At 40.4% G+C, this 13417-nt stretch overlaps 1 protein-coding gene across 20 annotated transcripts in view; it reads left to right on the top strand.

Annotated features, from left to right (window-relative positions):
• Window positions 1-13417, top strand: part of LOC101866198 (DNA excision repair protein ERCC-6) — an 84285-nt gene that overhangs the window by 66233 nt on the left and 4635 nt on the right. For 17 of the 20 annotated variants that reach the window (XM_074000753.1, XM_074000744.1, XM_074000741.1 and 14 more), the window contains 6 exons: window positions 42-161; window positions 598-692; window positions 1921-2066; window positions 2150-2857; window positions 11456-11660; window positions 12557-12635. In XM_074000753.1, coding sequence (XP_073856854.1) covers window positions 42-161; window positions 598-692; window positions 1921-2066; window positions 2150-2857; window positions 11456-11660; window positions 12557-12635 — 1353 coding nt within the window. The remainder of the gene's footprint in view (window positions 1-41; window positions 162-597; window positions 693-1920; window positions 2067-2149; window positions 2858-11455; window positions 11661-12556; window positions 12636-13417) is intronic. The other 3 variants (XR_012417253.1, XR_012417252.1, XM_065520728.2) reach the window with 2 other exon arrangements.

The following is a 13417-nucleotide window of genomic DNA, read 5'->3' as shown; positions in this document are numbered from 1 at the left end:
TTAAGTGTGTGTGCTCAGTGTTGTGTGTCTTACCTCTCTAGGACACATCCATATTTGTGTTTCTTCTGACCACGCGGGTGGGAGGTTTAGGTGTCAACCTGACAGGGGCAAACAGAGTTGTCATCTATGACCCCGACTGGAACCCAAGCACAGACACACAGGTTTGTTTTTTATTTTTTTAAGAAAGGAATATGTTAGTAGAAATATAGTTTCATGGTTAGTGCTTGTGACTGTCCTTTGATGTTCTGGTTGACTTCAGAGTACATTTCACATTTTGGTTGTCTGCTGTTCTTCAACGTGGAAGAAGACACCCTTCAGAGCCACGTGGACAGGAACCATCTTCAACAGTTTATCCATAGCATTCTTTCCTAGAGTTGGGGCAAAAAGAACATAGGCATAGTTACAAACATTTTTTTCAAGTACAGATATCTTGTCAACTGGCTCTTCATCTTCCTGAGTAGGCCTTAGGTGTACTTGACATCACGAGTCAAAATTCTGACTCTGGGAGTGAAAGGTTGTGACCGGCTAGCTTTGTTTCTTATAGTCAGTGCTTGTCATTGGGAAGGATTCTTGTTGAGAGGTCTCTCTCTGCCACAGGCCCGGGAGCGAGCATGGAGAATAGGCCAGAAGAAGCAGGTGACTGTGTACAGGCTCCTCACTGCGGGCACCATTGAAGAAAAGATCTACCACCGGTCAGTGCACACGACGGCCGCTCTTGGTTGTGCGTTCCCAGAGTCTTGAGCAGGGAATTTTTCCAAAGTGTTATTTTTAAAAGTCTTAACATCTTAGAATAATAGTTGCTATAAGTTAAGGTTTTGGTTTTTGTTTTGTATTTTTTCTTTCCTTTTAAAATATGCTTAGATGGCTTACTGTGAGTTGTCAGAAAATGTCTTTGAACCTGATAATTGTTGTACCTTATTCTACCTCAAGAATCACGTACATGTAAACTTCGTATTGTTATTTGAAAGGAATATTTCTGCCTACTATGGTGTGTTGCCTTCAGAAAAATTTTAAAAAGTGACAAGGTTAAATGTTACCATATTGGTATTTACACATACTATGCAGGTGGGATCAGTGTGGGTGTTCTGGCGGTCTTTGACTCTGAGGCCCCTTACAAAGAAGTTGACAGGATGCCTGTTTCTTCCTCTGTCTTTCTGTAATGACTAGGGGATTTTAGACAGTGGTAACTTCAACACATTGCCAGCTTCTCCCACTCCCCCACCACAGACTCTCCTTGAGCCATAGCCCAGCTTTTATAGGAAGTTCTATGCCCTTCATCACATGCTGGGAACATTACATCTTCCTCAAGGGACTGTTGTGTGACGGTGGAGGACGAGTTGGATCCTGTGAGAATAGAGCTTCCTCTTACAGATTTATGCTTTAGCCAGGAGAATATATGACAGAGAGGGACAGTGTGGCTGGTGGAGATGCCTGTTCCAGAGTGGCAGTGGCATGGGGCTTCAGCAGAGTGTGGACCTGCAGGTGGGAGCAGGGAGAGAGAGGTCAGAGTGGAGATGTTGCAAAGCCCAGGTAAGAGAGTTTGCTGAGCCCTATGATAGGAAGGTTCTAGGCAGGGCAGGACCCTTGGTATTCAAGTCAGGGAGGCTAAGAGAGGCTATGAGTCACATGATGGCATGTGAAAAGGTGTTTCTTGAAATGGATTAGATCTTAGAGGTTGAAAAAGCTCATTTGGTGTAAATAATAAGGTATTATTTCTAATTTAAATTCTGCAAGATGTGGGAGATTAACTGATGTATTATATATTTTCTGAATTGTAATTTTCCAAGGCTGAAAATTTGGGGGATTATTTAGCCATTCATGCAGCAGCTATTATCGTATCTCTCTTATATTGCTTTATAACTTGAATTTTTAGGTAGAGCTACACATTGTTTTATACCAGCTTATCTTTTATTTTTTTAGACAAATCTTCAAGCAGTTTTTGACAAATAGAGTGCTAAAAGACCCAAAACAAAGGCGTTTTTTCAAATCCAATGATCTCTATGAGCTATTTACTCTGACTAGCCCTGATGCATCCCAGAGCACTGAAACAAGTGCGATTTTTGCAGGTATTACATAAAATCATTTAATTTAAAGTAATCAATTGCACAAGATGATACAATATAGTATTAGTGGTGTTTTTCCTCTACAGGAACTGGATCAGATGTTCAGACACCCAAATGCCATCTAAAAAGAAAGATTCAACCAGCCTTTGGAGCAGACCATGATGTTCCAAAACGCAAAAAGTTCCCTGCTTCTAGCATATCAATAAATGATGCCACATCATCTGAAGAGAAATCTGAGGCTAAAGGAGCTGAAGTAAATGTAGTACCTTCTAATCAAAGTGATCCTTTGAAAGATGACCCTCACATGAGTAGTAATATAGCTAGCAATGATAGGCTTGGAGAAGAGACAAATGCAGTATCTGGACTGGAAGAGTCGTCAGTGATTAGTGGAAATGGGGAATGTTCAAATTCTTCAGGAACAGGCAAAACTTCTAGGCCATCTGGTGATGAAAGCATTGATGAAAAGTTGGGTCTTTCTTACAAAAGAGAAAGACCCAGCCAGGCTCAAACAGAATCTTTTTGGGAGAATAAACAAATGGAAAATAATTTTTATAAGCACAAGTCAAAAACAAAACATCATAGTGTGGCAGAAGAAGAGACCCTAGAGAAGCATCTGAGACCAAAGCAAAAGCCTAAGAACCCTAAGCATTGCAGAGACGCCAAGTTTGAAGGAACTCGAATTCCGCACCTGGTGAAGAAAAGGCGTTACCAGAAGCAAGATAGTGAAAACAAGAGTGAGGCCAAGGAACAGAGCAATGATGATTATGTTTTGGAAAAGCTTTTCAAAAAATCAGGTAATCCGTTTGATACATTTGCCACAGGGATGCTAGGACCAGAAAATGAGTAGGCTGTTTCTAGCAGTAGCAGTCTTTAACTGATGGTGCATAGAGGGCTCTCAGCCAGAAGCGTTTTTCTTCAAAAATTTAGATTTGAAATATATTGACATTTTAAAAATTGTATTTACGCCTCTTTTCTGAAGACCTAGAAGAATTTGAAACTTTGGAAAACGGTAGTACTTATGGCCACTTATGGGAAGTGTGCAATTCTTAAATAGATGTGTACTACCTGAACATTAGTAGGCAGTTACTTTACATGCTATGTGCTACATTAATCTGATTTTCCAACCATAGGAGATTAAAGTAACATTTTAAGGGAAAGAGACAGGCTTGTGGCTAGAGACAGACATTCTAGAAGTACGAAAGCTGATAACTTACGTCAAGGGAGAAAAGTTAGGAGATGTAGACTCAACAATTGCTCAAGACCATGGAGTATAGATAGCCCTGCTTAGTGATCCCTTAGCAGTCACTGTGTTCACAATGTCATGACCTTGAGTTACCAAAGATTGCTGCTTATGGCACTCAGTTTAAGAAGGCAGGTTTATGTGTAGCATTTCAGAAAGACTTTTATTTAGCATGGTTAATTTTTTTGTTAATTTCATATTTTGAAGTAATTTCAAACTTAAAGAAATCAGTTTGAATAATACGAAGAACTCTCCTATATCCTTTACCTAAGTTATTAACATTTTTCAGCTTTTGCTTTATCATTCACACACACACCCATCTATGCATACATTGTTTTTTTTGGCAGGAATACCACAGAGGTGATACTGTATCTTACTCAATGCATCTGTCAGGAGACACATGGTGGTTTGACCTAGTACAAGTTAATTTTCAAGATTAAGGTGGAGTCTGCCAGGTTTCTCAATGCTAATGTTAATATTTTTCCCTTTGTAATTAATTTGTACTTTCAAGGAATATGCTTTGAGACTGTGTAAATATCCTGTTTCTCATCCAACTTTTATCCACTAGTTTTAATATCCATTGATGATTCTTTCCTCAGTCAGTTATTACTACAGTGATTGCCAAGTGGTGATTAACATTCTACTATAAGGAAGGTTTTCCTTCTCCCTTATTTATTTATTAATTTATTTTTAGATCAGTATGGACTAATGGATTCTTTTTTTCCATAACTGTAATCCATTAGTAGGGGTATTATGATGCTCATATTGTCTTAGATTTGCCTCGTGGGTGGGAGCTCCTTCAGGCAGGCTCCTTTGTCCCTCTGGTATGTCCCCCCCATTCTTTGAGCACCTCCTTTCTTCTTGCTATACTAATATATGCTGAGCTCAGTTGATATTCTGTGCCAGCCCTGGAATCAGCCATTTCTTCAAGGAGCCCTGGAGAATGGTATTTAGGAACTAGGATCTGGGTTCTGAGAGTGTTCATTGCTGCTAGTATGTCATTGCTTTTGTAGCCAACATCAGGAAATAGATGTATGTATGTGTGTGTATGTGTTTGTTGTGTACATACATATACATACATGCATATATGTGCACAACAAATTGCACAGATACACCTATCTCTATGTCTATAAAAACCATGAGTTTGGCTTCCAGCAAAGACAGATTAACATTTATCCTTCCATGTGAAACAATGAAAACAATGACAAAACGTACGAAGCATTGGTTTTCAGGCACCAAAGGGCGGTGATCTCTTGAGAGATGGGAAACAAATGAACTGAACTCTCCAGTTGCCCTGCCCTACTGCCTTGAGAGAATTTTCATGCTGTGACAGAAAGAGGAAGAAACCAGATGGGAGTCCAAGGCAGACCCTCTGTTGAAAAAACAGAGCTGAACATCAGGGGAGGCCAGGGTGGCTGGCATTCACATGAAAGAGGTGATAGAGGAGACAGCTCTGCACAGGGAGAGAACCCCACAGGTCTGCAGAATCTCCTTTGGCACTCAGCTGAATACTGACCAGCACATTGTGCAAGAAAACTACTTAAGGTCAGTGAAAAGGCCTTTCCTCTTTAACTTTTTGAATTAGAGGAGAGATGTCTGGTGCTCTCCCATGGCCAGGGATAGTGCCTGTTCCCACCAGCTAAGACTGGAAAAATATTTCATGGGGCATTGGGTATAGGACAGAGTAGGGGGTCTTGCCTCTGTAGTAGGGAATGATCAGCCTTGGAGTGAGCACTGCTTCAGCTCCACCTGAGAGTTTACAGGAATATACAAATACCCAACATCCAACAAGATGAAATTCACAATGTCTGGAACCCAATCAAAAATTACTGGCTGGGTGTGGTGGCTCAGTCTGTAATCCCAGTGCTTTGAGAGGCTGAGGTGTGTTGATTGCTTGAGCTTAAGAGTTTGCGACAGGTCTGGGCAACATGGTCAGATCCCATCTCTACAAAAAGTAGAAAAAAATTAGCCGGGTGTGGTAGCACACACCTGCAGTCCCAGCTACCTGGGAGGCTGAGGTGGAGGGATTGCTTGAGCCTGGAAGGTTGAGGCTGTGGTGAGCTGTGATCATGCCACTGCACTCCAGCCTGGGCAGCAGAGTGAGACCCCATGTCAAAAAATAAATAAATAAAATGTATAACCCAGTTTTTAAAATGGACAAATAATTTGAACAGACTTTACCAAGAAAGATATGTAGATGGCAAATAAATATATGAAACTTGTTAATATTATTAATTATTAGGGAAATGCCAATTAGGACCATAATGAGACACCACTACACACCCTCTAGAATGGCTAAAATGAAAGAAGACTGACCATACTAAGTGTTGGTAAAGATGTGAAGCAGTTGGGTCTCTCATACACGCCTGGTGGGAATGTAAAGTGGCACAATCACTTTGGAAAACAGTTTGGCAGTTTCTTAAAAATTAGGCATGCACCTTCCTTATGATATAGCCTTTTCAGTCCTGGATGTGTATTTGCCCAAGAGAACTGGAAAATATGTCCATACAAAGGCTTGTATGTGAATATTCATAGCAGCTTTATTAGTAATAGCCAAAATGTAGAAATCAAATGTCCATCAACAAGTAAATTAAATTAACCATGGCATATCCGTATGATCAAATATTAATCAACAGACCAGGCTTGGTGGCTCACACCTATAATCCTAGCACTTCGGGAGGCTGAGGTGGGTGAATCACCTGAGGTCAGGAGTTCGAGTCCAACCTGGACAACATGGTGAAACCCTGTCTCTACAAAAATACAAAAATTAGGCATGATGGTAGGTGTCTGGAATCCCAGCTACTTGGGAGGCTGAGCGGGAGAATCGCTTGAACCTGGGAGGTGGAGGTTGCAGTGAGCCGAGATCACACCATTGCATTCCCACCTGGGCAACAGAGCGAGACTCCATCTCAAAATATATATATATATATATATATATATATATATATATATATATATATATATACACACTATTCAACAATAAAAGGAAATAGAGTATTGATACATGCTACAGCATGGATGACTTTCAGACTAGTAAGATTAGTACATACTCTGATGCCATTTGCATAAAATTCTAGAAAACACAGTCATGACAGAAAGTGGCTTGGTTGTCTGGGGATGGGGTATTTGAGGGTGGGATTACAAAGGGACGTGAGTTTTACAGGTGATGGCTATGTTCATTGTCTTGATTGTAGTGATAGTTTCATGGTATGTACATAATGTCACAACTTACCAATTCTGTACTTTAGCAGTTACTGCATATCAGTTACACTCTAACAAGCTCCAAAAAGCAAAATAAAATGAGGGGATACTGTTGTCTCCAATTTCATTTCAGTGCCCTAGGGCCCTTTCCATGTTTGTAGCTTCCCTCTTCAAGACCTTCATTCACAACGTACTGAGTTACTCCTCAATCCTAGGATACATGGTAGTTTTTTAGAATTTCTAACCTGAACTACGGCAAAAACAGTTATACTAACTAGAATTCAATATTTGTTTTTATTTATACTAACTAGAGTTCAGTATTTGTTTTTATTTATTTTTGTCTTTAAGTTTTTGGTCAAAACACTTCTTGAGTCAAAAAAAACTTGGTTCTTTTTTCTCTTCTTTGTATTTTCAGTGTGTGCTATCAATTTAAAATATAGTTAGTTAATTTATTTGTTTGTATTCCACTTTAGGGTTTCCTCCCATCCTTGTTGACTCTATGTTATCTTCTGAGTAGCAACACATTAACATAGTAACAAAAGACAAAATATGCAAAAAGAAATACCAGAGTTGTGTCATCCCCCACCCTGTCCCCACCCCTTCCTTCCCTTTCCAGTCTCTTGAGTTTCTGGCATTTCCTTCACGTGTTTCTGTATTAGTCTGTTTTCACACTGCTGATAAGACATACCCAAGACTGAGCAATTTACAAAAGAAAGAGGTTTAATTGACTTACAATTCCACACGCTGGGGAGGCTTTACAATCATGCAAGGAGGAGCAAGTCACATCTTTCGGGGATGGCAGCAGGCAAAGAGCTTGTGCAGAGAAATTCCCGTTTTTAAAACCATCAGATCTCATGAGACTCATTCACTAGTACAAGAACAGCACAGGAAAGACCTGACCCCATAATTCAGTCACCTTCCATCAGATTCCTCCCATGACGTGGGAATTGTGGGAGTTACAATTCAAGATAAGATTTGGCTGGGACATAGCCAAACCATATCGTTCCACCTCTGGCCTCTCCCAAATCTCATATCTTCACATTTTAAAACCAATCATGCCTTCCCAACAGTCCCCCAGAGTCTCAGCTCATTTCAGCATTAACTAAAATGTCCACAGTCCAAAGTCTCATCCAAGACAAGGCAAGTCTTTTCTGCCTATAAGCCTGTAAAATCAAAAGCAAGTTAGTTACTTCCTGGATGCAAAAGGGGTACAGGCATTGGGTAAGTACAGCCATTCCAAATGGGAGAAATTGACCAAAACAAAGGGGCTACATGCCCCACACAAGTCTGAAATCCAGCAGGGCAGTCAAATCTTAAAGCTCCAAAATATCTCCTTTGACTCCATGTCTCACATCCAGGTCACGCTGATGCAAGAGGTGGGTTCCCATGGTCTTGGGCAGCTCCGCCCCTTTGGCTTTGCAGGGCATAGCCTCCCTCCTGGCTGCTTTCATGGGTGGCATTGAGTGTCTGCAGCCTTTCCAGGTGCATGGTACAAGCTGTCAGTGGATCTACCGTTCTGGGGTCTGGAGGACTGTGGCCCTCTTCTCACAGTTCCACTAGGTGGTGCCCCAGTAGGGACTCTGTGTGGGGGCTCCAACCCCACATTTCCCTTCTGCACTGCCCTAGCAGAGATTCTCCATGAGAACCCTGCCCCTGCAGCAGACTTCTGCCTGGGCATCTAGGTGTTTCCATACATCTTTTGAAATCTAGGTGGAGGTTCCCACATCTCAGTTACTGACTTCTGTGTACCCTCAGGCTCAACACCTTGTGGAAGCTGCCAAGGCTTGAGGCTTGCACCATCTGAAGCCATGGCCTGAGCTCTGTGTTGGCCCCTTTCAGCCACAGCTGGAGTGGCTGGGACGCAGGACACCAAGTCCCCAGGCTGCACACAGCATGAACCGTGGGCCAGGCCCATGAAGCTACTTTTTCTTCCTGGGCCTTTGGGCCTGTGATGGGAGGCGCTGCCATGAAGGTCTCTGACATGCCCTGCAGACATTTTCCCCATTGTCTTGGGGATTAACATTTGGCTCCTCGTTACTTATGCAAATTTCTGCAGCCAGCTTGAATTTCTCTTGAGAAAATGGGGTTTTCTTTCCTATCACATTGTCAGGCTGCAAATTATCCAGACTTTTATGCACTGCTTCCCTTATAAAACTGAATGCCTTTAACAACACCCATGTCGCCTCTTGAATGCTTTGCTGCTTAGAAATTTCTTCCGCCAGATACCCTAAATCATCTCTCTCAAGTTCAAAGTTCCACAAATCTCTACAGCAGGGGCAAAATGCCACCAGTCTCTTTGCTAAAACATAACAAGAGTCACCTTTGTTCCACTTCCCAACAAGTTCCTCATCTCCATCTGAGACCACCTCAGTCTAGACCTTACTGTTCATATCACTATCAACATTTTTGTCAAAGCCATTCAACAAATTTCTAGGAAGTTCCAAAACTTCCCATGTTTTCCTGTCTTTTTCTGAGCCCTCCAAAGTGTTCCCATCTCTACCTGTTACCCAGTTCCAAAGTTGCTTCCACATTTTGGGGTATCTTTTCAGCAGCGCACCTCCCCACTGGTACAGATGGACTGTATTAGTGCATTTTCACACTGCTGATAAAGGCATACCCAAGACTGGGCAATTTACAAAAGAGGTTTGATCAACTTACAGTTCCATGTGGGTGTGGAGGCCTCACAATCATGTCAGAAGGCAAGGAGGAGCAAGTCACATCTTACATGGATGGCAGCAGGCAAAGAGCTTGTGCAGGGAAACTCCCATTTTTAAAACCATGAGATCTCGTGAGACTCATTCACTCATGAGAACAGTGTAGGAAAGACTCATCTTTATAATTCATCATCTCCTACTGGGTTCCTCCCTTGTCACGTGGGAATTGTGGGAGTTACAATTCAAGATGAGATTTGGGTGGGGACACAGCTGCACTGTATCAGTTTCTTTTTGTGGAAATAAGCAGACACATGTATAATTTCATATTCCCTTATTCTTTTACACAAAAGGTTGTACATTATGTTATCTTCTGTTTCTTTTTTTAAAAAACTTCATATATCCTGACAGCCACTCCTGTATTAGTTAACAGAGAGCTATTCCTCCTTTAGCAATTTTTATTGCTAGAGTGCTCTGCTATGTTGACCCAAAACCTGAAATCTAAAATGCTCAAAAATCAAAACCTTTTGTGCACTGACATGATGCCAGATGTGGAAAATTCCACACCTGACTTCATGTGATGGGTCACAGTCAAAACACAGTTAACACTTTGTTTCTTGCACAAAATTGATAAACGTATTATATTAAAATTACCTTCAGGCTATGTGTGTAAGGTGTATGTTAAAAATACACACATTTTGTGTTTAGACTTGGGGCCCACCCCCAAGATGTCTCATTTTGTATATGCAATTATTCCAAATTCCAAAAAAGTGAAAATTTGAAACACTTCTGGTCCCAGGAATTTTGATTAAGAGATATTAAACCTGTACCACAGTTTATCCACATATGAGGATTTAGATTGTTTATAGCTTCTTTCAGCCACAATGCTGCACTAAATAATCCTGTGCTTGTACAAGAGAGATTGCTAGATCAAAAGGTGAACACATATGTAAGGTTGTTTTGTTTGTTTGAATAATGCCCAACTCCCTTTTGTAAGGTTTAGATCAATTTGAATTGTCACCAGCAGTTGTTCCCCAGAGCCTTGTCAAGAGTGTGGTGTTATACTTTTAATTTTTCCCAGTCTGATAGGTGAGAAAAGATATATTAAGTTTTAATTTGCAGTTATTTTCTTTGAGTGAAATTGAACTTTTTATAGAACCATTTATATTTAAAAAATTTTTCTTTATGTGAATTTGTCTGTTCATATATTTTGTCCATTTTCTAAATCTTTTTAAAGAGTTCTTTATATATTAGGGATGTTAACTTTTCATTTTTCATATATGTTACAAGTATTTCCTCATTGGTTGTCTTTTATTATGATAATTTTTTTCCTATGAAACAGGTTTTTTTTTTAAAAAAAAACGCTTGTCAGTCTTTTATTAATTGGAATTGTAGTTCTAAGCCTTTTCTACACATAGATCATATGATAATTCACCATGTTTTCTTGTACTACTTGTATGGTTTTGCTTTTTACATTCAGATTTCTGATCCATTTAGAGTATGAGGTGTGGATTTTATCTTGGTTCAAAGATAAAATGCCCCAACATTTGTGCCCCAACGTTTGTAGCATCATTTATTTCAAATATGGTTTTCTCAGTGATGAGAGATGCCTTTATCATGTAATACATTTCCATATGTAGTTCGATCTATTTCTAGTTTCTGGTCAATCTCCTGTTGTGTCTCTTCCTTCCTCAGCACCAAACTGTTGTAATTGGAGCATGTTTTATTGTCCAGTAGGGTGTCACTTTGCCTTTTCAGTGTTTTCTGATCTATTCATGAAGGTTTATTTTTCTATATGAACTTTAATATCAGTTTGTCTAACTTCATAAGAAAGCTTGATATTTTTATTGAGATTGCATTAAACATATAAATTAACTCAGGGAAAATGGTTATTGAGTCATTCTTGTCAAATGCAAGGGATATCTTTCTGTTTGTTTAAGTCTGATGGTCTCTCTTCCCAGGAGTGTTTTCATGTCTTCTCCATACAAGCTTTACACATTGCTTGGGTTTATTCCTAAGTGTTTTGTCTTTTCTGCTACTGTAAGTAGAATTTTCCTGCCATTTTATCTTTAGCTGGCTATTGTTTGTAAATAGGAACGTTGCAGGTTTCTGTATGTGAATTTTATTTTTTTATGTTGCCTGAATTATTTTACTATTTTTTATCATTGATTCTCTAGGGTTATCTAAGTTTACTATGACTTTGTTTTTTGTCTACCACAATATTGTACTTATACAGAGGAGAAAAGTGTCTTTCTTGTGTACAAAGTGAAATATCACTTTGCTGTTTCTTTTCTTGCTAGTTGGCGTGCACAGTGTCATGAAGCACGATGCCATCATGGATGGAGCCAGCCCAGATTATGTACTGGTGGAAGCAGAAGCCAACCGAGTGGCTCAGGATGCCTTGAAAGCACTGAGGCTCTCTCGTCAGCGGTGTCTGGGAGCAGTGTCTGGTGTTCCCACCTGGACTGGCCACAGGGGGATTTCTGGTGCACCAGCAGGAACAAAGTAAGAGATTGCTGCATGCCATACTTGCAAGGAGGCCAAACAACTAAGGCTAGAAATAAAATCAGAGCAGGTGTGGAGGCTTATGTTATTTCTCTTCAGGAATAAATCCCTCATGGAAAGATTATAGCAGCGAAATCTGGGTGACTTGTAGAAATACTGTTACAACTTTGCCTTCCTACTTGCTTTCATCCCCTGTTTTCCAAAGTGGCTTCAGGAGAAGTGATTGGTTTTATTTGAGAGATGGTGTTGTTAAAAATAGTAAGAGATCCAGGATAATGATTAAACTTTAATGAGATAATTAGCCAATTTACAACACACATTAATTACTTTGTTATTCAGTATGCTCTTTTAGAATGATTTTCCTACCTGGAATTGAGAATGGTTCCCATCATCTTTTGAACAAGAAACTGAGTGGTTCTCATTCTGAGATGCAGCAGTTCCTTTTTTTTTGTTTTTTTGGAGACGGAGTCTCGCCCTGTCACCCGGGCTAGAGTGCGGTGGTGTGATCTCAGCCCACTGCAGCCTCCGCCTCCCGAATAGTTGGGATTACAGGCTCCCGCCACCATGCCATGCTAATTTTTGTATTTTTAGTAAAGATGGGATTTCACCATGTTGGCCAGGCTAGTCTCGAGCTCCTGACCTCAAGTGATCTGCCCACCTCGGCGTCCTAAAGTGTTGGGATTACAGACATGAGCCTCTGCACCCGGCCAGCAGTTACTTTCTAGGAGGGTGGTGTGGAAGAGTCGAGGGGGATAGAGCAGAAATGGCGTGGCTGTGAAAGAATAACCATGCAAATGGAAATGTTTCCAGGAAGAAGTTCATTGTTGAAAGAGTATTTTGATCTCTGAGTCGCAAAAGCAAACATTTAATCTACTGTGATTATTTTCCTTCTTTAGGAGTAGATTTGGTAAGAAAAGGAATTCTAACTTCTCTGTGCAGCATTCTTCATCGACATCTCCAACAGAGAAGTGCCAGGTAATATAGATAACCTTTTTGCTTTCCAGGGTGAGATTTGCTTGATTGAATGCCATGAAAATTTCACCTGATTTTGGGTGTGAAGAAAATGGTTATCTCTGGTGTAATGACACCTGATATTTGTGTTGCATGCTCTGATTTATGATGCACATTCACTTGAATCTAAAAGGATCTGCTGATTTCCTAAAGACAAAGTCTTTAACCCAAGATCCGTAGCAGCATTTCTGTTTTGCCATTAGAAGGTTGACACAGGGATGGGTGTGTCGCTGCTAGGACAGCCTGCCTTGTCTAGAGGGGAAGTGCCAGCTCCAGAGACCACAACCCTCTGAAATAAAGGTCCAGAAAACTGCCTTGAATGTTGGTGTCTGTAACTCACTAGCTGCTAGAGCAGAGTGCCTGTCTTTCTCTGTTCAAGAATGCCCTGCTTGCCTTGAGTGCTACAGTGGTTAAAACTAGTCCAGACTCCACCATTCAGTGAAAGTCTTTCTGGTCTTTCTGATTAAGGATTATGTTAAAACTCCCAGATTCAGACTCCAATTTTAAGTTAATATGAACGTGTTTAGGAATATGAGTACCTTTTTGACTTCCCATGTTCTGTGCTTTTAGCAGTAGGGATTTGAGACCCTTTCAGAGTTAGATTTGTGTTTTTTTAAGGAAACTTGCATTAGATGTAAGGTAGGAAAGAGTAAGAAGATTTAAAAGTGAGGAAAAAGAAGTATAGCTATGATACTGTTCCTTATCCACAGTGTACAGGTCAGGGTCCATTTGAGAGGAAGAATAGG

This window comes from Macaca fascicularis, chromosome 9, assembly GCF_037993035.2.
Source record: "Macaca fascicularis isolate 582-1 chromosome 9, T2T-MFA8v1.1".
NCBI lineage: Eukaryota > Metazoa > Chordata > Mammalia > Primates > Cercopithecidae > Macaca > Macaca fascicularis.
Note: the sequence above shows the minus strand (reverse complement) of the source record. Positions and strands in the feature narration are given on the sequence as shown.